Source organism: Solea solea, chromosome 5 (assembly GCF_958295425.1).
Source record: "Solea solea chromosome 5, fSolSol10.1, whole genome shotgun sequence".
Lineage (NCBI taxonomy): Eukaryota > Metazoa > Chordata > Actinopteri > Pleuronectiformes > Soleidae > Solea > Solea solea.
This window is the reverse complement of record NC_081138.1, coordinates 14,925,396-14,946,054: the sequence shown is the minus strand read 5'-3', so window position 1 is coordinate 14,946,054 and position 20,659 is coordinate 14,925,396. Positions and strand designations below refer to the sequence as shown.

At 41.4% G+C, this 20,659-nt stretch overlaps 2 protein-coding genes across 3 annotated transcripts in view; one reads left to right on the top strand and one right to left on the bottom strand.

Annotated features, from left to right (window-relative positions):
* Nucleotides 1–261: 261 nt before the first annotated feature.
* Nucleotides 262–6,898, top strand: wdr76 (WD repeat domain 76). Of its 2 annotated transcripts, XM_058629214.1 has the most exons (14): nt 264–487; nt 1,192–1,314; nt 1,472–1,564; nt 1,692–1,750; nt 1,833–1,950; nt 2,070–2,171; nt 2,539–2,579; nt 2,724–2,877; nt 3,118–3,276; nt 3,769–3,884; nt 5,258–5,356; nt 5,442–5,594; nt 5,684–5,737; nt 5,869–6,897. In XM_058629214.1, exons 1-14 carry the CDS (start codon nt 434–436, stop codon nt 6,122–6,124), a joined length of 1,581 nt encoding a protein of 526 aa, XP_058485197.1. In that variant the 5' UTR covers nt 264–433; the 3' UTR covers nt 6,125–6,897. The 2 variants fall into 2 exon arrangements, with proteins under 2 accessions (XP_058485198.1, XP_058485197.1); XM_058629215.1 differs by lacking the exon at nt 5,684–5,737 and having other exon boundaries at nt 262–487; nt 5,869–6,898.
* Nucleotides 6,899–7,099: 201 nt separating this feature from the next.
* Nucleotides 7,100–20,659, bottom strand: part of LOC131459408 (FERM domain-containing protein 5-like) — an 81,428-nt gene continuing 67,868 nt past the window's right edge. Inside the window, exons 7-14 of the mRNA XM_058629213.1 lie at nt 20,515–20,602; nt 20,195–20,283; nt 19,172–19,235; nt 18,356–18,447; nt 18,182–18,256; nt 14,383–14,451; nt 14,166–14,272; nt 7,100–10,696 (exon numbers count right to left, since the gene is read on the bottom strand). Coding sequence (XP_058485196.1) covers nt 10,110–10,696; nt 14,166–14,272; nt 14,383–14,451; nt 18,182–18,256; nt 18,356–18,447; nt 19,172–19,235; nt 20,195–20,283; nt 20,515–20,602 — 1,171 coding nt within the window. The 3' untranslated portion in view covers nt 7,100–10,109. The remainder of the gene's footprint in view (nt 10,697–14,165; nt 14,273–14,382; nt 14,452–18,181; nt 18,257–18,355; nt 18,448–19,171; nt 19,236–20,194; nt 20,284–20,514; nt 20,603–20,659) is intronic.

The following is a 20,659-nucleotide window of genomic DNA, read 5'->3' as shown; positions in this document are numbered from 1 at the left end:
CCCTACTTTTTTTGACTGAGTTGTTAAATGTTTTTCAGTGCATCTAATAACTAATATCTATCTGAATACTTTTGCCACAATCCTGCTTATCCCCAAACCTGCCGAAAGATGGCGACAGGGTGACTCCACTGCTCTCAAACGGGGGGGGGGAGGGGGACGTCAATCATTTCCCAAGACGTTCATTGGCTATTGACATCATACTCCCGCCCCTTACGTCAATAACGTACCTTTTTGACCAATGAGGTGATATGATTCAGTTTCACAACATGGAGAGGTGAGACTTGTTACAGAACAGCGTTTTCAGCATGTGGCGCGAACGTTATCCAAGACTTTCAGCTACCGCCGTGTGTGTGTGAGTGCAGAGAGTTTGTTTTTGTATGTCGGCTGAACTCAGTCGTTCCTGAGGAAGAAAGTTCTTTGTTACAAAACTAAAATGTTGACAAGACGAGTGAAACGCAAAGCTGCTGTGACGACGGTACAGAAAATGGTAAATTCATGTTTTCTCTATATTAACCCGCCTTGTATTTGTCCTTTTGGTAGCAGCTGAATTACATTAACATTCTCTGTGTTAGCAACTCATTACATTTTGAATAAACGCATTGGTTTGTTATAAGGCGAGTTGTTTCAACATCTAAACGCTGTTCTGTAACTAATTGAACGTTTCTGATATTCACAGCTTCAGTAAATTAATGAATGAACATCTTTATTTCGGTAACATCCGGTTACACTACAAACATAAAGCAGAACAAATGTATTTAGAATTTGTTCTCACTTTGCTAGTTCCCTTCTCTTTCGAATGTCTGAATGCAAACAGGGAGAGTTTTATTCACCACAGGATAAATGATCTCTTGTGTTTTTGAATATAACATGTCTAGAAGTTTTAACAAGAAAGATCCTATGAAAATATTAGATATTTAACAACATATTACTCTGATTTCTCTTTTCTGAAGTTAAATTACACAATCTAAGTTTGTTTTATAAGTTCTCCAAACTTTGGCAAGTATGGCATGTAAGGCATTATAAGTGAACAGTACAATACACTAAAGCAGATTTTATTCAATAAATCCTTTGGTTTACGAAGAAAAGAATAGAAGATGTGAATAACCTTGTCATCAGCGAAACCCATACTTCATGGTCATTTTGTGTCTAAATACAGTAATAAATGGTTTACCATGGTGTTGCATCTTGCAGGAGAGGACCCCAGTGAATCTGGAGGATGTTGTGCGACGATCATCTCGACAAGCGCTGACACCCAAGCGTCTGCAGTACTCTCCTGAAAACATCAGCACAGCTGAAAAACCTAAGAGGAAAAAGGCGAGATGCTCCTCAGAAATGCACAAAACATTTTTTTGTTCTGCTTTTGGATTTCTGTTTTGACTTTTATGACCAAATCAAGTGATCACTATTCTCATCTGTTGTGTGACAAATGTATGCCTGTTTAAAGTGTCAATACTTTCTGTTTGTGTAACAGAGTGAGCTCAAAGAGCTTTCAGAGTATGAACTGGAGCGACAAGAGAACATCAGAAGAAACCAAGAATTCCTGTCCTCCATCAGTTTGTTCCAGGTAACTAAAGGTTATGAATTACCAGAGAAGCAATTAATTTGTTTCATACGCCTATCCTATGACTCTCTTCTCTGACTGTTATTGAACAGATGTGATAACTGTGAACTGTCTATATCTTTCTCTAAAGGCCTCTGAAGATGTCAAGCAGCTGATGCGTCCAAAGGCATCACAGAGGGGTCTCATGAGGTACAGATATTATGGAGCTCTCTGTTCAGTATGACACTAACTCCTAAATACCTGCTGTAATGCTTGGTTTCTGTTGAAACAGGTCACAGCCTGCTGCAAAAGAAGCGCTGCCAGTTCGTAAATCCCTTCGTCTCCAAAATATAGAAGCCGATCATTTGACTCTTCCTCCTGAACCCAGGGACACGCCTGTCAATAAACAGGTACAGCCCCATATAATATACAGTTATGTAAATACAATATGTAAAACACTGCTCCATTGCTGTCTCTGTTACATTTCCTGTTTTTTGATTGTTCACTTCTGTTCTGATTTGCTTTAAAGTCTGTGTCTCTCAAGAAGTCTTCTGGCTCTCTGCCCATGCATCCAGTCAACATGGAGGAGGGCAGCACACTGCCTTCAAAACTTTTTGAGCTTTTCTCTGAGGTAGGTACCTTTTTGTGCGAGTACAATGACTTACTGTATGTTCTAAATATGCTTTAACTTGCTGTCTAGTGTTTTCCATACCTGTAGAAAGTTATCGATTAACATTATTTTTGTTTTTTCCATTGACTCGAAATGTTCCTCATGACAATGCCAGATATATATATATATATATGGTTATATATATATATATATATATATATATATATAGGGTAAGGGTATAAGGTAAGGGTAGTGTGTATGAAATGACTTGAAAATATGAATCCTTAAAACAAGGCCTTACATAGGTATTTTGTTGAATAGGTCATTGATGCTTACTTATACTCCTTGTGAATAAATTCACCAATTTTAGCCTAACTTTTTTTCACAGGGCCCAACTGAGGAAAGCAAGGTACAGCTTGATCTGAAGAAGTAAGTTTCAAAGTTCTGACTTTTAAGTGTATCACCAATGAACAAATGACTAATTACCTAAAGTGGTGCATCAGCTGCTATTTTTTCTCAAATGATGCTAATATAAATGTGACAGACAGATGTGAATTGACTGGTTGTCTGCAGGTATACCTCAGTCCTGAGGAACATGAAGCTGACTGAGGACAGAGTGGCCAAAGTGGTGAAGGATCGTATCTTCTCTGCTGCTTTCCACCCCTGCACCAGCAGCCTGTTGATGGCAGCCGGAGACAAGTGGGGCAAAGTTGGCCTCTGGAAGTTGGTAGGTTTTTAGATCTGCAGTGATCCAAAGATGTTGAAAATGGGTGTTAGACCACTAGAGGGCAGGAAGTGAACACTAAATATGCTTATAGTAACAGGCCTCGATATACACACACCTTATCTTTCAGTAAACACCAAACGAGTCACATACAGTGTACAATTCCTGTTTTGAAAATTAAATTTACAACTCTTTTGGGTCATCATATGAACTCTACATCTTTTGAATGGTGTGCTTCTTCAGGGCGGTGACTGGGGTGATGATGGAGTGCTGCTCTTTGAGCCTCACACTCGTCCAGTGGGCTCTTTGCTGTTCTCCAAGGCTCATGCCAGCCATCTACTGAGTCTCAGCTACGACGGCTCTCTACGCTGCATGGATCTACAGAAGGCTGTCTTTGATGACGTGAGACTTTTTGTTCGATGAATTCATGTTACCAAGTTTGTACTGCAAACGTTTAAAGGTCCAGTGTGTAAAGATGTGTTACATGTAATGGTGGAGCTACAGATTGCATTACTAAAACAAGTGTGTCCGGTAACTGGAGGCTGTAGTATTCCAGAAAATATGCTTTTCATCATAGTTTGCACCGCAAGCTTCTGTTTTAAAAATGTGGAACATCTGCTTTCACTGGTTTGTGTGTTTGAGCTGCTGCAGAAACAGCAGTGCAAGAAGGCAGCCTCCATAAAGCAAGGTCCCTGACTCCAGGTTATATAAAAGGGTTACAAAAACTAAATTGTATTTTGTAACAATTTTAAACACATACTTTTAGGTAATAATATTTAATTTATGCCAAATAAACCCTCCTTAATGTTCCACACCGGATATTGTAAACTGATAAAAATCAATTCATCACAAAAGTTCACAAAAAGTTTGTTTTGTGTCTGTTTATTTGTTCAGGTGTATGACACTGAAGACGGCCTGAAAACATTTGACTTCATGTCACATGACTGTTCGACACTAGTTGTTGGTAACTGGTACGGAGAAGTTGCCATCGTTGACCGGCGCACCCCAGGGTAACGTATTATTGGTGACGTTGCTGAATATAAATGTTTTTTGATCTTGTTTCATTGTGTTACAGTTAGACTAAAGGCAAGAGGGTTGAAACGCCATGGGAATTAATGAGAATTTATGTACACTTTGGATAATTTAAAGCAACTGTCCTAATAAAATAAACATTTTGTTTCGTCATAATCAGACATGCATGCAAAATTATACAATTAAATAACTTGACACCGATTCATTTGTATGTATATTAACTATCCATGTCTAGCTAACTATATGGATTGATAGTAAGATAGTTAGCTGTGCCTCTTTCTCGCTGGAGCACTCACTCATGCATAAAAAAATACTGTCGTATACCGTGAATACCGTGGTATACATTTTTCTAGGTTTATAAAATTAATCTGTGCATGTGACTGAATTATAAGAACTGGAATGATCACCTCCCCTCTGGCACCATTCATTACGATGAAGCTGCTCACCCAGCACATATGCTGAAAACCTTTTCTGACTTCTGGGATCATTTCTGGGTTATACAGCCCATAGACTTTGCGCAGTAGCGCTATTCCCATCATGCCTCTCGGCTTTGTGAACAAGTCATTCGGAAATACAATATCTCTGTGCTTTTTATGGCCTTGAGGAAGGTTTTATAAAATTAAACTGTATTTAAAATCAAGAATATAAACCTCAATAAATGACTATGTCCATGTCTCGAGGTGTCCTGTGAAAGGTTTTATAGGTGTCTCTTACTTTTGTGGTCTATGGGACAATTGCTTTTTTGGATCCAGTTAGTATTCTATCCAGTTCTTATAATACAGGTGTGTCCAAACCTTTTTTTTAAGGAGAGCCAGATTTGATAATGTGAAGATTCCCAATGGATTGTTATAATAATTTTATTGTTATTGTCATTGTCATAATTATCAATGTATGTAATGCATATATCTGTCTGTCATGACTGGGTTGCTCCTCACCAGCTGAGCTAAAGGGGATGACATTTGACTGGGGTCGATTTTTTTTTTTTTTTTTTTTTTTTGTCCTACTCTGTCCCTGGTTATAAATAAGACTCAAAACCGAATCTGCAGGCAGAAAAAATCTGAGGGCTGGATTTTGGACATGTCTGTTAAAATACATCCATAGCACGTGATGGTGGAACAGTGCATATAGGGGGTGCCAAGATTATGGTACACTATATTATTCATCAACGATATTTAAGTTCCCAACCTTCACTTTTGAAAATGTCCAGTTTATTTTGAGTTCATTTCCATGGAAAAGTGTCACTTTTGCACATTTCTGGAACTTTGCAACTCTAGTTACAGTATGACCCTATTCACTAACTCAAAGTAAAACTATAATAATGATTCAATATTGGTGATTTATTTCTCTGCAGAAACTCCCATGAGTCTGTCCACTCACTGGACCCAAAGGTTGTGCGCTGTGTCAGTGTCCACCCTGTGCAGAAACAGTACTTTGCTGTGGCAGAAAGCAGGTATGGTTAATTATTGTCTAATTCAAATATTTTCCACTTAAATCTGTCAGGTGATGATCTTATTGTTTTGTAATCTTGTCTTAAGGGTAGTAAGTATCTATGACAGCAGATGCCTGAAGAAAACGAACAGCAAGGCGGTCTCCCAGCTGCACGGCCACTCTTTAAGCATATCCAGCGCGTATTTCTCCCCACACACGGGGAACAGAATTCTCACTTCCTGCATGGACAATTGCATCAGGTGGAGCTTGATATACAATTTAAAAAATGTGTTGTATTTGCTTCAGTTAGTTAAATCCCAACTCACTTTCTAAATGCCTTTTTCTACAGAATATATGACACATCTGCACTGACAACAGAATCTCCCTTGTTGAAGAGCATCAGGTACATCCTTTTAGTTGATTCACTAACTTTGTCTTGGATTGTGTTCTTTTTCCTCCTCTGTGCTATGAGAACTATGTAGCATGAGAACTATGTAGCCTGACCCTGTTGACGATCTTTTGTCCTTATTTCAGACATGACATGAAAACAGGCCGCTGGCTGAGTAAACTGTCAGCAGTGTGGGACCCCAAACAGGAAGACTGCTTTGTAGTGGGAAGCATGTCGAGGCCCCGGAAAGTGGAGGTGTTCCACGAAAGTGGCCAGCCTTTGCACTCGTTCATGGATTGTGAGAACCTTACCACAGTTCTGTCCGTCACTGCTTTTCACCCCACAAGGAATGCGTTATTGGGGGGCAATTCATCAGGGCGGCTGCATGTCCTCTCTGACTAGGTCCAATACATGACAGACTATCACCTCAGGTTGCCTTTAGAAAGGTAGAGGAAGAGAGGAAATACAAAGTCTCACTGCTGGTTTGTGACAGTATTGTTTGTTTCTTCCCCTGTTGAGCTTTTATGCAGCATTGTCTCCATCCGTCTCCATATTCAAAGCCATGTCCCTCTAAAATTTTAATGCATTTTACACAATCTAAGTTTCTTAGGTTGTGTAAAATGGATTAAAATCTTATACTAGTGACATATTACTCTCACAATAACACATCAGAATATATTTCTCATCTATTTACAATGAAACACTCATCTGTACGATCATTGGGCTGCTTATTAGCCTGTTCTTGTTTAAGATGCAGTTAAACGCATCATTGGACTTTGATAGAAGACCGCACTGTAATTAAGTCTTTGCTAACCGTCCAGACACGGTCACGTTTCCTGGTGACTGTTAATGATCAGAGTTCTGTCTGATATTCTGGACTCCAGCATGATGTTGTGTTGTGAAGCCAGTCCTCTGCAGATTTGGGTTTTTCCCGTTTTTTTTTCTTCTTCCCCCTCTGCCTTCATTTTACCCTCTGCCTCAACAAGCTGTCATGAGGATGCAGCTACCTCCTTTATGATGGAGAGGAATGATCAGTAGCCTTTATGCTCAGTTAGGGTCCAGTTAGATAACTTGATACCCCAAATGTCTGTATCTAATCAATGTCATTATTTGTAAATTTCATTATTGTTTTTTATGTTGCCTTTAAAACAAATACAATAAATATCAATTGTTTATTCTAAAAACATTTGGGTGTCATTTTTACTATCCATAATATTGGTTGTTCCATAAGATGGCAGCATTGTAACACAATGCTTGAGCGTGTGTGTGTGTGTGTGTGTGTGTTAATTCAAGAGCAAGGACACTGGAAAAAACTGGCATTGACAGTATCTTCAGAGACATCAACATTGAACTTGTAGCCGCAGTTACTGCTGGTTGTCAAGAATAGATTATATTTATTCATAAATAGTGTACAGCAGTATTCAGTTAGTGGTTGGAAATAAGCAGCCTTGTTGGAGGTAATAAATGCAGAGCACATGCTTACAGAGACAATTCCATGTGTGGGGCTATGGTACAGGAAACAATCTTACAGTAAGACAAAATCTCAGGCTTAACTCCAGTCAACATTAATCATATGAATGTAAGATGGAGCTGTCTTCCTGCTCTATCATGGTGTGGCTTAGGTGATCTGAAACAGATTTGAGCTGCACAAAAAAAAAACCAACACAACTGCATTGCACAAAGAGAGAGAGTCGAGTAGTTCAGTATGCTACCTATGCTGTTTTTGAATTGGCTAGAAATAGAAACTGCTCCAACGTCATGGAGGCCACACCTTTTTTCTGAGTCAAATAAAAAGCTTCTGCTGTCACTTTATACAAAATCTTTTTGTCTAATACATTTCCGTGGAGTGAGTGAAAAGAAAGCAGTTTCGAAGGAGGCAACAACTAAACAGGACTTGCATATAAACCTCCTCCCCCCCCCTTTCATGAACAATAGATACTCTGAAGAAATATCTGTACCACAGAGTGTTGTGTGCTGCTGGCTGCTGGAGAGCACTGGGCACCATTCTGTTCTCACATGCATCTACAGTCTGTTTTTACCCTCTGAGTGAATTCAAAAGACATTTTCCATGTTGAGTAGACAGATGAACATTGATTGGTTAGCTGTTCATTGTTAATCGTGTCCATTACATTGTTTACAATATTTATTGCTCAAATTATGCTGCATTTTCTTGACACACATGAACATAAAATGAGAAAATCAATCCGGTACAAAGCAAAAATATCTACTGATTCAATTTACCTCCACATCAAAAACCACCGAATACAGAAACTACAGAATATAAATATATCTGATATTTCTGTTTCTCTTGTCTAACACTGCACCAAACAGAAAAAAAGAACAAAAAAAGACCTGTGGTAATTTGAAGAACTGCCCATATTGCTTTACCTTTTCCTCAATCATTTTGTGGTTAAAGTCGTCAACGATCAGAATGATCACTTGCAGACAGCATATACCTACAGTACATATTGTTTAGGTTTGTCTGTGGTGTTAAGTATGCTGTTGTTCGCTCTGGGCTGCTGATTTACATGTGAAGTAACACAACAACACTGGAGAAGGACAGCAGGACTATCAGAGTTTTCCATCTGATGCTAACTGACGGACAACAGCGGTTTCTTTGGTCGGTTGAAGTTGGACGTAAACATGAATTATCTTAGGGTCTCTCAGAAGCAGGTGCGGGTCTGATAACCATGTATCTACTATAAAAATGACTTTTCAAGTCCACTGAAAGTTGCCGTGAGGAAATCTCCATGTGTATAAAATGATGAAATATAAACAGCAGAGCTAAACACAAAGTGGAACATGGGTCTTAATTTTAGAAAAGAAAAGAATACGTAGGACCACATTAGCCGTCTTATAACTAAAATATAACTAATATTTGCTCTACATTCTACAAAGACCAACATTTCCATCATGTAAAGGACTTTATATTAACAGTTTTGCACACAAAGATAAGCTCCTTTCTACAGAGTCATAGAGCAAACCAACACATCACTATCACTACAGCTCTAACATAGTCCCATCAGCTGATAGTAGTTACTGTATTAGCATTATTTGGCTGTTATTTAATTAAACCAGTGAACCTACCACCTCCATTACTGTCATACTAACAAAAGATTGAGTTATAATCAGTGGACAATGAAAGGTTTTGGTGTTCTGGCCGAGATGGTGATGGCGCACGACTAACAATAAACTAAGTCACTTTCATTACAAAGAATTATTCAAGGCTTGTAACAAGGCAGCATTAACATCACTCCCAGATTAAATAGCTACTACAACTTACTTAAACACCTTCATATGTGGTTGTTTAACATACCTGAAGAATTCAGAAAGGTCTAGTTGCTTTAAAGGTACATTATGCAATAGTCTGCATCCATATAGTATAGTTCCGAACTATAGTTCTTCAGCAGAGAGGCGTGTCACACTCCTTCTCTGTGTGTTGTCATTGGAGCCCCTGTTGTGAAAATACTCAATCGAATATTGCATATTGGACCTTTAAAGTGTGCTAATGGCTCTACACACATTGCCAGTGCAACAAAATATAAGATTTGTAAATATTGTTTTTACACAGGACTGATTTACATTCAGAAATTGCTGCTCAGATTTTCTTTAAACCCACCCGTTCACACACACACACACACACACACACATTCTTGTCTTTCCCCAGCTGTGAGGACACTCAATGGCAAAATGCATTCTCCAACCCTTGCCCTAACTTACACCGTCACAGCCACCACCCTAACGTTAAACTAATTTTAGCCCTACAAACCATGACTCAACACTCAAACAGCCCTTTGAAGTTATGAGGAGCAGCCAAAAATGATGCTGAACCAAAACTGGCTATCACAACAAAAGTACACACAGACACACACCAGCCCAGGTACTGTTATTAGTCTCAGAACAGACCCCAACAATGATAAATGTTGTTGTTAGTGAGACTGCAAACTTCATCTTACAATCGCTGGTCAACAAAAAAAACACACCCCAAGACAGCAAGACAATCTGTGTAATAATGATGTAACAGCATAAATTAGTCAAAAAGTAAAGGCAACTGTTTTTAGTGGTTGGATGAGTGTAGTCCGTCAGACATGTTTGACCCCGTAGCAGTGATTTTTGTGCACAAATAATAATCAAAATACTTTGCAAAGTAAATATGATATATTTTTTCCCTTGCTGAAATGGTCAAAACTTGTCAGGAGTCAGTCCGTGGCTCTGTGGCAGGAGCTCCTTCCTCTGAGACGCTTATGAGTCCATATTAGGAACCATATTTTTTTTCTTTTCCCTCCTCTTGCCCTCTCTCCTGACCTGTCTCTCTGTTGAACATGTCTCATCTCCATCTGTGGAGGGTTATGCTGTGTTGTTCAGTCAGTGCACCATTCAGCTCACCTCACTTACTGATAAGAAAACCTCCCATCCATCGTAACTTACAGGCGAACCAGCGCCGCAGGGGGCAGAAGTATTCAAAGTGGAACTGCTGGAATTCCGGTGTCTTGCGGATGTCCCTCAGGAAGGCTATGTCCAAGTCTGATTCTGTCAGCATGATGAGGAGCAGCAGCAGGGCGAACAACAGTCCGATGGTAACCAGGAACAGACGTAACACACTCAGGATGAATTTGTTCAGCTCCTCTGCGTCGCTCTGTGGTGACTGTCTGCTCCTAACCATACGCAGCGCTCTCCTGCCAAGCCTGAACTCTGCTGCCTTCCCTTCCTTTAATGTCCCCGCCCCGGAATCCTGCTCCTCATCAACGCTGCAAGTAGACCCATTGTGGTGGCGGTCCAAAGGCATTTCCATGCCATGTTCCGCCACAGGTGTAGGCAGCACACTGTCTGAGGGGCTGTAGGCTTCATCAGAGATGACGGCCGATGTACTTGCCTCGCTGCCGTCCATCAGCCGGCCCCGGGAAGGCATGAAGTCGCCATGGGAGACGGAGCGTACAGGCGTAGAGTGGGCACTGTCTCGAAGAGACTCCAGACCTGAAAACAAACCACAGAAAGGTCAGAAAGGAGACAATTGTAATTGACAGGTATTATCTCCTGATTGACTCTCTCTTTCATTTCCTCTTTCGTTGGTTTATGCATTGGCTTCATGTCAGTAAATCAGTTCACCATCATTTGCATAGTAAGTGGAGCAGCCCACACAGTCCACTGTCCCATGTCCCCCAGTGTCCCACAATGTCAAACATATGGCGTAATAATATAGTCCATGCTGTTGGGTCTAATCTATCTGAGTTAACAGATAAATTGAAGTAAACTGAACGGAAACTATTGTTACTATTAAGGTTAAGTGTAAGACTTCTGCCAAGTTGGTTATGTTTTCAGCAGCATTTGTCTGTCTGTGAGCAGCATACCGCAAAAAGTAAAGGACCAGCTTTGCTGAAATTATCTAGGGATGTATGTTAATTGGACACTCTAAATTGACCCCAGCCACGGGGCGCCTCATCCAATGTACCTAGTTTCCTAGTAAAAATCAAATTAAATATGCAGATCATCCGCTGAGGCGACCCATAGAGAGACAGAGAAGCCGAAAATGAAAAAAAAAAGAGCTAGGGATGTATTTAATGATGCATCTGGATTTGAATTGTCAAAACTGTATTGACACTGGAAAACTGAGCCTTGGGGAGTGTTTTTATTTTTTATTATACCGCTTTATCCTCCATATGAGGGAGGCATTGGGCTGGTGCCAATCCCAGCTGACATAAGGCAGAAGGCAGGGTACACCCTGGACTGGTCACCAGTCCACTGCAGGGCAAACACACAAGGATGAACAACCACTCACTTTTACATTCACAGTTCTGTGCAATTTAGAGGGACCATTTTATCTCTGCATGTTTGTGAACTGTGGGAGGAAACCCTTGTGCCGGGCATGGAAGGTTCAGAGCTACAGTGGATGACATCACACCCTATAATCGAAAATTCTCTCTTGTTCTCAACTTGCCCTTTAGTTCCTAAATTTCACTCTACATACATGATTTGTGACCACAAATGTGGCTAGTTTCATACAGTGTCACTACCACCCAGCTTCTCCCACTCTTGGGCAAAAACACACAAGTCCCCAATTTTAAAACCTCTTCTTCAATTTTAAAATGTAATTCTTCTGCTCAAGGCTTGTTAACAATTTCATCAAAACAAAACTACGTGCATCAAGGTGCATCAGTGGTGCTTTCTGTGTATCTTTAATGGGCCTGCTCTGTATCTTAAGAGGTGCCATTGTTATTGCAACCACTAACTGCAGGTGCGTCACACCCACAGCTGAGTCAGATGAGCAGATTAGACTGCACACAGGTAAACACACACACAAGCAAAAGGCACCAATCCCACTGCAATTTCTTTAGAAATGCCTATTTTACTAGGATAATTGTCCTTGTGTTAACGTGGTGCAGTTTAAATCAAATTAGTTTTTCTGTTATATCACACATGAAATATGTGCGATTTGACAAAAAAATCTTGAGCATGTACAAGTGAAACTCTAAAGATATCAGATGTTTGTATTATTGCTAGAACACATTAACTATGGCACTCATTCTAATTGATTGAATTAGACATAAAGTTCAGAATTAACAGCCACAGTATATCCTGTTTCCTTTTGTGTTTTTGGAAGCAAATATGAAAAGGTTTACGGAAAACTTTGTCGCCTGTTTTTAAGAAATGGATCCAGTTGTCCAATTGTGTAAGATAAAAGACTTAAAGGTGTCACCTCTGACACTACAGTAAACATGAGACCCAAGGACAATAACCCCTACGAACAGTTTCATAGGGCCAGGATAATCCCCTATCCCCACGAGTCATGAGAATATCATACAGACGACACAATCCTGAAATATTTGATTCACTCTTCAGAGCTTCTTTTCAATCTTTTCTAAAACCAGTCCTGCTAAATGTCCCCATTGTGGGACTAATAAAGGATCATCTTATCTTACCATCACTACTGCCTGGTGGGCTGCATCCTTGGAGTTTGGGTGGGACAGCGAGATTGGAATGGCTTCTGGAGCTCTGTCCAGCTCCAGAACCAGAGCTAGAAGTGGAAGAACCACCAGGTAGAGCGGGCAAGATTGGTAGGACCCCTAGGGCCTTTCCCAAGAGCCTGGGTCCCAGAGACAACACGCGCACCGTCACATCACGATAGCAGTGGTTGATCATGCGCAAGTGAACATTCACCTTGGTCTTGATCCGGATCAGACACTTCACCATGGTTCAAGGCGAGCAAAGAACACCTGTCTATCTGTAACTGCGTTCCAACACACTGCTCTCTCTTTTTCTGTTATCCTTTAGAAATGATCCACTTTTTCCTCCCTGTTCCTCTTTGTCTCTAACTACAGTGGCTCGGCTCAACAGCAAGCTTCCACATGGCTGGCAGGCAGGTCAGCAGAGAGACAGAAAGAAAGATGGACTGGGGGTGAAAGACAAGGCACAGGAATGTGGTCTACTTGTGCACAGTCCACCTCGCCTCCCCCCTGCTGTCAGCTGTGACACTCATGGCATGGCCACTGATGGCAGGAGCTATTTACAGCCAGAGATATTATTACCAGTGGAAAAAACAACACAGACAGAGCAACAGGACAAAACACAAGGGATTTGTTTCCCTGTTGCAACAATGTAACAGACTGCTCTTTATGTCAGCGGGGGTTAGTGTGGCAAAAGACCATTTTACAGTGAACTTACTATCAGTTTATTTGATTGTACTCTTGCTGGTTGAATAACCGCAACTTACTCACAGTGGCAGCAATAGTAAAAGGTTAATAGCCTGTTGTAAGACAGAAGGCACAGTAAGTGCCCTTTATAAACTGACAGGACGGCTTTCTCACATGAAAATAATGCCGGAGTTCACTGGCTGACGGAGTATTTCCGTGTTTCAGAAAGTGGACAAAAGAGCGTATCAGCCTATTAACATATCACACAATTAGGTAGTTTACAGGGACCAAAAAATTGAGTGATAAACATTTTGCACCGTGGGTGTGTTTTGTCATGTGTTTGACCACTGTTGAGTCAAATAATGAAAGGTAAGTGGTATTTATTCAGAACAAGCTCCAAGCTACATTCCGGGGTACTACTCATGCATAAGCATCAGCTAACTAGCATCACACATGTTGATGAGAAGATCCCGCAAGAGTAACCTAACTACGGCATCGAACGGCCATCCAGTGCAGCAGCACATCTGTCTACAACCACCACTTTCTGATCAGGTCTTCCTTGGGTCCAGTATTCACTTTCTCCACGCACGATTGCAACATAGACCTTTTATGAAAAGAGGTCTATGGTTCATTCACCAAATACTTCTGGAGCTTCACGTGGGTGATGGAGGTTCAGAGTTTATTTCAGATTAAAAAAAGACCAGTTTCACTCTCTCCTTTGTCCCAGGTATGAAAAATAGCACAGATTTTTTCAGACACAAAAGTTTTAGTACTTCTCCCCTTTGTGTGTGTGTGTGGGAGTGTGTGAGATTTACCTTCCATGATGGAGATGTGTACAGCTCTACGTCGGGTCCTGGGCACACTGGTCAAACGAGGGCCATGGGTGATGGATGGACAACTCCTACTTGGTACCATACCAGCCCTGAACAAGCATATATCAGAATATCATGCATATGGACCACAATGTGAACATGACTGTAGGAATACACAAAATCCCATCATTCATAACAAATATGTAGTTTAAAATGTTACCTGTGGATTTCTGGGGGGTCTCTCTTAATTTTGGCACTTTGTTCCATTACTTCCTTTGCAACTTTTCCACTAAGAAAATGGAAAAAGACAGTCAGTTCATATGCGGTTTATCCATTTTGGCAGAGAACTATATTTGGTAACTTCCACAGACATCCGAAAATGCGTCACCATGCGTTACCATTCGTTACTGTGTGTTACTGTGCAATACTGTGAAATCTTAGAAACGCATAGATTTCCCCCAGCCAATCAGCAGAGATTCAGCAATATCACTGAAATGTATCCTTATCGTGAAAAAACAGTTGTGTTAGTTAATTTTAGTTCAGTGTCACTTCCTGTTTTATTTTGGTATGGGGTTTTCTCTACTTCCTGTGAGCACCTTGTCTGCCTTGTTCTGTGTCTCGCCTGATTCCCTGATTGTTTTCACCTGGTGATCCTTACCCTTACCCTCACTCCCTATATATACCCATTTCCTGTTGCCAGAGTGTCTTACGTGTATTGTCAGCGTCCGTGCCACTTCAGGTTTTGAATCAAGAAAGAGATCTTTTTGTTGTGTTAGTCTAGCTTATGTTTTTGTATATTTCTCAGTTTTTTAAGGTCAAGTTTTAACTAAGCTGTTCCAGCTCCACTTTTGTTTTTGGTTAAAGGATGCAATAAAGCTCTTTTAAACCCTTCTCCTGTTTCTGGCCTTGTGCATTTGGGTCCAAGCCTTGTGAGAGTTCCTAGTCCATAGTTTGCTAGAACGCTCTGGCCAAACTATGGACCCAGCCGAGACCGGAGCAGTGAAGGCTGCCCTTGGAGCCCAAGGAATGAGGCTACGGGAACTCAAGGAGCAGTTTTCAGCCTTGAACCAGACGGTGCAACGGCGGGGAGGAGGGGAGGGGTTTCTATTGTGGACAGTCAGGACATCACAGAGCTTCGTGTCTGGTAGGCAAACCACTCACCAAGTCTCAACAAACACTTGTTAACGTTCCTAGCCTGCCTAGTTACCCTCCACCTGTCTTTTCATGCATTCAAATCACCTTTTCACTCCCTTGAACTTGGTTACCCCTGGTTAATAAAACACAACCCCAAGGTGAATTGGCGAACCCAGGGAGGTAGAATCATGGGGAGGGGAATGCTCAAAATTCTGTGAAATTCAGTGTCCATGTTTTCCACAGTGAATAAGACTTCATCTCACAGCTGGTGCATGATTTTTCTTCGTGGCCAAGAAAAATGTGTCCCTTCGGCCATGCATAGACTATAGTCCACTTAATTCGATTACTATCAAAAACGGTTATCCTCTCCCCCTCATGTCATCTGCCTTCGAACAACTCCAGGAAGCCCGTGTATTCACTAAGCTAGACCTCAGAAATGCTTACCATTTAGCTAGGATCAGGGAAGGGGATGAGTGGAAAACTGGCTTCAATACCCCCACTGGACACTATGAGACACTTGGTGATGCCTTTTGGTTTGTCTAATGCTCCAGCCATTTTCCAATCCATGGTCAATGACATGCTGTGTGATTTTCTGAACCGGTTTGTTTTTGTTTACCTGGATAATTAAGACCCACATCACCCACGTTCGCCAGGTCCTCCAGCAATTATTAGCCCACCAGCTGTACGTCAAGGCAGAGAAATGTGACTTCCACACCACCACAGTCACATTCCTCGGATTCATCATCACCACGGGGAAGATGGAAATGGACCCGGCCAAGGTCAGTGCAGTGAGGGACTGGCCTACATCTACCAACTGGAAAAAGGTCCAGCAGTTTTTGGGATTTGCCAACTTCTATAGCAAATTCATCAGGAACTTTAGCTCAGTCACCGCTCCTTTACATGCACTGACCTCACCTAGTTCTCAGTTTGTGTGGAACCCACAGGCAGAGAAGGCATTCTAACGCCTCAAGACGTCATTCTCCTCTTACCGGTCCTTATCATCCCGGACCTGCAACGCCGATTCGTGGTAGAGGTGGACTCATCTAATGAGGGGGTAGGGGCGGTCCTGTCCCAGAGTGCGGCTCAGGACAACAGACTCCACCCCTGTGCCTTCCTGTCCAGGAACCTCACCTCAGCAGAGCGGAATTACGACGTGGGAAACAAGGAGCTCCTGGCAGTGAAGGTGGCTCTGGAAGAGTGGAGACATTGGCTAGAGGAGGCTCAGCTTCCTTTTTTGGTCTGGACCGGCCACAAGAATTCTCGGCAAGCCCGGTAGGCCTTGTTTTTCAACCGCTTTAACTTTGTTCTCTCTTACAGACCTGGGTCCAAGAATGGGAAGCCTGACGCCCACTCTCGCCTCCATGACCCAGAGCCTATGGCCAAGGATCCTGAACCAATCCTTCCACTGAACTGTGTGGTTGGAGTGGTGACTTGGCCTATAGAAAACCAGGTAAAAAGTGAACTTGGTGTGAACCCGGCAACTAGTGGCTGTCAGCCTAAAAGGCTGTATGTCCCTGAAACCATGCGGTCTCAGGTCATTCATTGGGCTCACACCTCACTATTTACCTGTCATCCGGGGTCCAGACGGACCAACTTCCGGCAAAGTTCTGTTGGCCGGGCTTGGACCAGGACGTGAAAGAATATCAACCTCCTCTGTTCCCAGGTACCGAAAAGGAGGTGGTGGTGCCGTCCGCACATTCTTTGGTGAGGAGATGCCGTCAGGTGTGGGCATCTGCTCGCTGAATTCTCCTGAGGAGCGCTGACTGCCTGTAGCGGCGGGTGGCACCGGAGTACAGGCCAGGGCTCCACGGTTTGTTGGTCCCTTTCCTGTGTCAAAAGTCATTAAGCCTGTGACTGTTCGTCCCTGTCTGCCCAAATCTCTCCGAGTGCACCAAACATTCCACGTCAGTAGACTCAAGCTGGTCACCGAGAGTCCTCTGGTTCCCCCATCCAGACCCCCTCCACCCCCCAGGATGATTAATGGCGACCCAGTTTACGCAGTGAAAAAGCTTCTGGCGGTCAGGAAAAGAGGACGGGGTCATCAATTCTTGGTGGACTGGGAAGGGTACGGTCCAGAAGAGCACTCATGGTTACCTGCCAGTTTCATTCTGGATGACAACCTCATCCGGTTACAGTACTGTCATGCACCGTCAGTTGTGTTAGTTAGTTTAAGTTCAGTGTCACTTCCTGTTTTATTTTGGTAAGGGGTTTTCTCTACTTCCTGTGAGCACCTTGTCTGCCTTGTTCTGTGTCTTGCCTGATTCCCTGATTGTTTTCACCTGGTGCTCCTCACCCTCACTCCCTATATATACTCCCTTCTCCCATTTCCTGTTGCCAGAGTGTCTTACGTGTGTTGTCAGCACCCGTGCCACTTCAGGTTTTGAATCAAGAAAGAGATATTTTTGTTGTGTTAGTCTAGCTTATGTTTTTGTTTGTTTCTCAGTTTTTTAAGGTCAAGTTTTAGCTTAGTGTTTAGCTTTTTTTGAGCTGTTCCAGCTCCACTTTTGTTTTTGGTTAAAGGAAACAATGAAGCACTTTTAAACCCTTCTCCTGTTTCTCGCCTTGTACATTTGGGTCCAAGCCTTGTGAAAGTTCCTAACACCTTGATTTTCTACATGAAAAAAAAAAACATTTCGGAGGAAAACAGTCTTGTTATATCCTCCAATAACAACACTCTCGGGTAGAATTTTTTTCATTTCCAAGTATGAGTGTCCTGTAAAGGGTAATGCAAAACAAAAAGTGCAACACCAAGTACACATGTGCAATCATTTTTTTTTTTTTTACGAAGATTGTGGAAAAAACCCCACATGATCCAAGTGGATGAATATGAACAGTAATATTCCTGATTTGGCCAATGTATTATGACTACATAACACATTTAATACCTGTATCTGAAACGACTACCCTTGAAGAAGAGATTACTACTGGACACAGTGCGGACTTGACTTGACTTCTCCAGCCTGTGGGAGAATGTGGAGAAATATCACAAACAATTTAATCAACTGAAACAAACTTAAAAATCATTTTCAAAGTAAATGTGCTCAGGTGGTCTGACTCACTTGAAGAAGGCTTGATTCTCGACTCCACACTTCCACAAATGCTTACAGGCCTCGGGTGTAGGTGCAAAGTAAGTCAGGATGATCTTCCTATCCTACAGTCAACATGTTACATAACATTAAGAACACTTTACTGATACTAATGGACGACAATTTTTATATTTTCTTCAAGCTTATAATTCCTTCAGAGCGATTGCTACTGATTATTATCAAAGTATTTATATACAGTATATATTGACCATCTCTTAAACTGTGTCTTTACTTTGTCCTTTTTCTTGCTATTAATGACAATTTCCTGTTGTTCCTCCTGTTTTTTTGGTAACCTACGTTCTCTCTTGTTTCACATTACTTCACTTCCTTTGTTTTCCCACCACCTTGATTACATTCTCACCCTCCATTAGTTTCAGCTGTGTTTAATTTACTCACCTCGTTATATAGCCACAGCTCACCTGTGAGTTTTTGCCAGTTAATCTTGTCTCCTGTCAGTCTGCGTACCAGCGTTCACACTCTGAGTCTTTCGTAGTGTTTAATCTGTTTAGTTCTTTGGACCTTGTCTTAATCCTTTGAGATTATGATACCTTTGCTAAATTATTGACTGCCTGTGTACAGACTGTTTTTGGACTTCTTATGCTGATCTTGGTGTGTTTGGTGTCCTGCATTTCAGTCCTGTTACAATTTCCCAGTTACATCTGTATTAAGGATAGATTATTTTAGCTCCCCAGTGACAGTGTCTCCATGCATAAAACAAGGCCACACTCATTTAACTTGCTGATTTCCACAGGCCAAAAAGGGCAGTGTTTCAATAATTAATTTGCATACCTCCTTCTGATTTGCATATATATGGAATGTCTTTGCTTCAAACTTGAGTTTGGTAACCTCATCCCTGAGACAAAGAGACAGAACAGAGGCCAAATAGAGAAAGAGTGGTGAGAGATGTAAACAAATTGAAACAGAAATGACATGAAGTAAAGTTCAACAGAATTAAAGAAAAAAGGTGAAGGCAGAGCAGAGGAGAGAAAGGCAGGGAAAAGAAGGCAGAAAATGAACAAAGGTGCTAAAATATTAATTGAGCTGGAGGCCCATTAATAAGCCCAGAAACCATTCATTTCTGTGAAGAAAAGGCTAGAAGCATTGATTTAAGAACATACAAGACCTATAAATTACAAGACAACAAAACGTCTGTGAATCTGAGCTTCACAGTCGGTCAAGTCAGCCTTACACTTCACAAACTTTAGATAAATGAAACCTTTGACTGCACACAGTCATCCATCATGACATGATGCATAAAGCCAAATCACATTTAACACACAGCACCGCTCCTGGCTGAACAAAGTTCCACACATTTGGTTGGAGCTTTTTCTCATAAACAGGCATATTACAATAAATTCAATTATTTTAATCTCATCATGATACATGTGTGTGTGTGTGTGTGTGTGATCAATGTAGGAGAACAAAAATCTAAATCCTAAATACAATGAAGAAAAAGTGATATTCACAGCCAGCAGTAATAATTTGGATTAAGCCACACAAGCTGTTTGAACGAATGATAAGATTTGCTTATTCCTTTATCTGGCACTAAAATGATCTGAGTCTGTTATTCTGAGGAAGAGTGTGGATGATCTATACTAAATCACTTGCAGCCAGATTTGCTGCCATACATCTTGGTACAATTGTTTATGCAGGATATTTGTTTGCTCAGTTGGAATAATGCATGTTTTTTTATTTTATGGGCACAGAGCCGCCACAACAACACACTTTATCACACATGCTTTGACCTTTCACTTGTGACTGCAAAATCCATGTCCAGAGCATGTCCACTTGTAACCATTCATCTGTACTCACCATTTGAGGAAATGGACCCTCCTGTTTCCTTGCAGCACAGTGAATCCAAAAGGAGTAAACGCCAGAAAAGCTGGGTTGCCAGATACGTCCTGACAGGAGCATAAAACCATGGATTTAGTTGAAGTAAAATTACAGAGAGATTTGTTGTACATTTCTGACAATGATATAGGGATACTCAAGATTGAAGACAAGAAATAAAACACATCATTTACAATTTGTTAAATGCTCCTCATATTTAATCCAAAAACATACAGTACAGAATTACTCATCATATCCAGTAGTAAACCAAACAATGCAAACTTAAAAAGTTAACTTTTTACCTTGCATGGATGAGGGTCCACCCCATATGTCTCCAGCATCTGAGCCTTCTGGAGGAAGTTGAGCTCGGATGTTTCAGGACTCTGACCTCTGGGAGGAAAAAGGGGCAAATTTTTGGTTCTGTTATGTTTTGGTTATCAAAGGTCA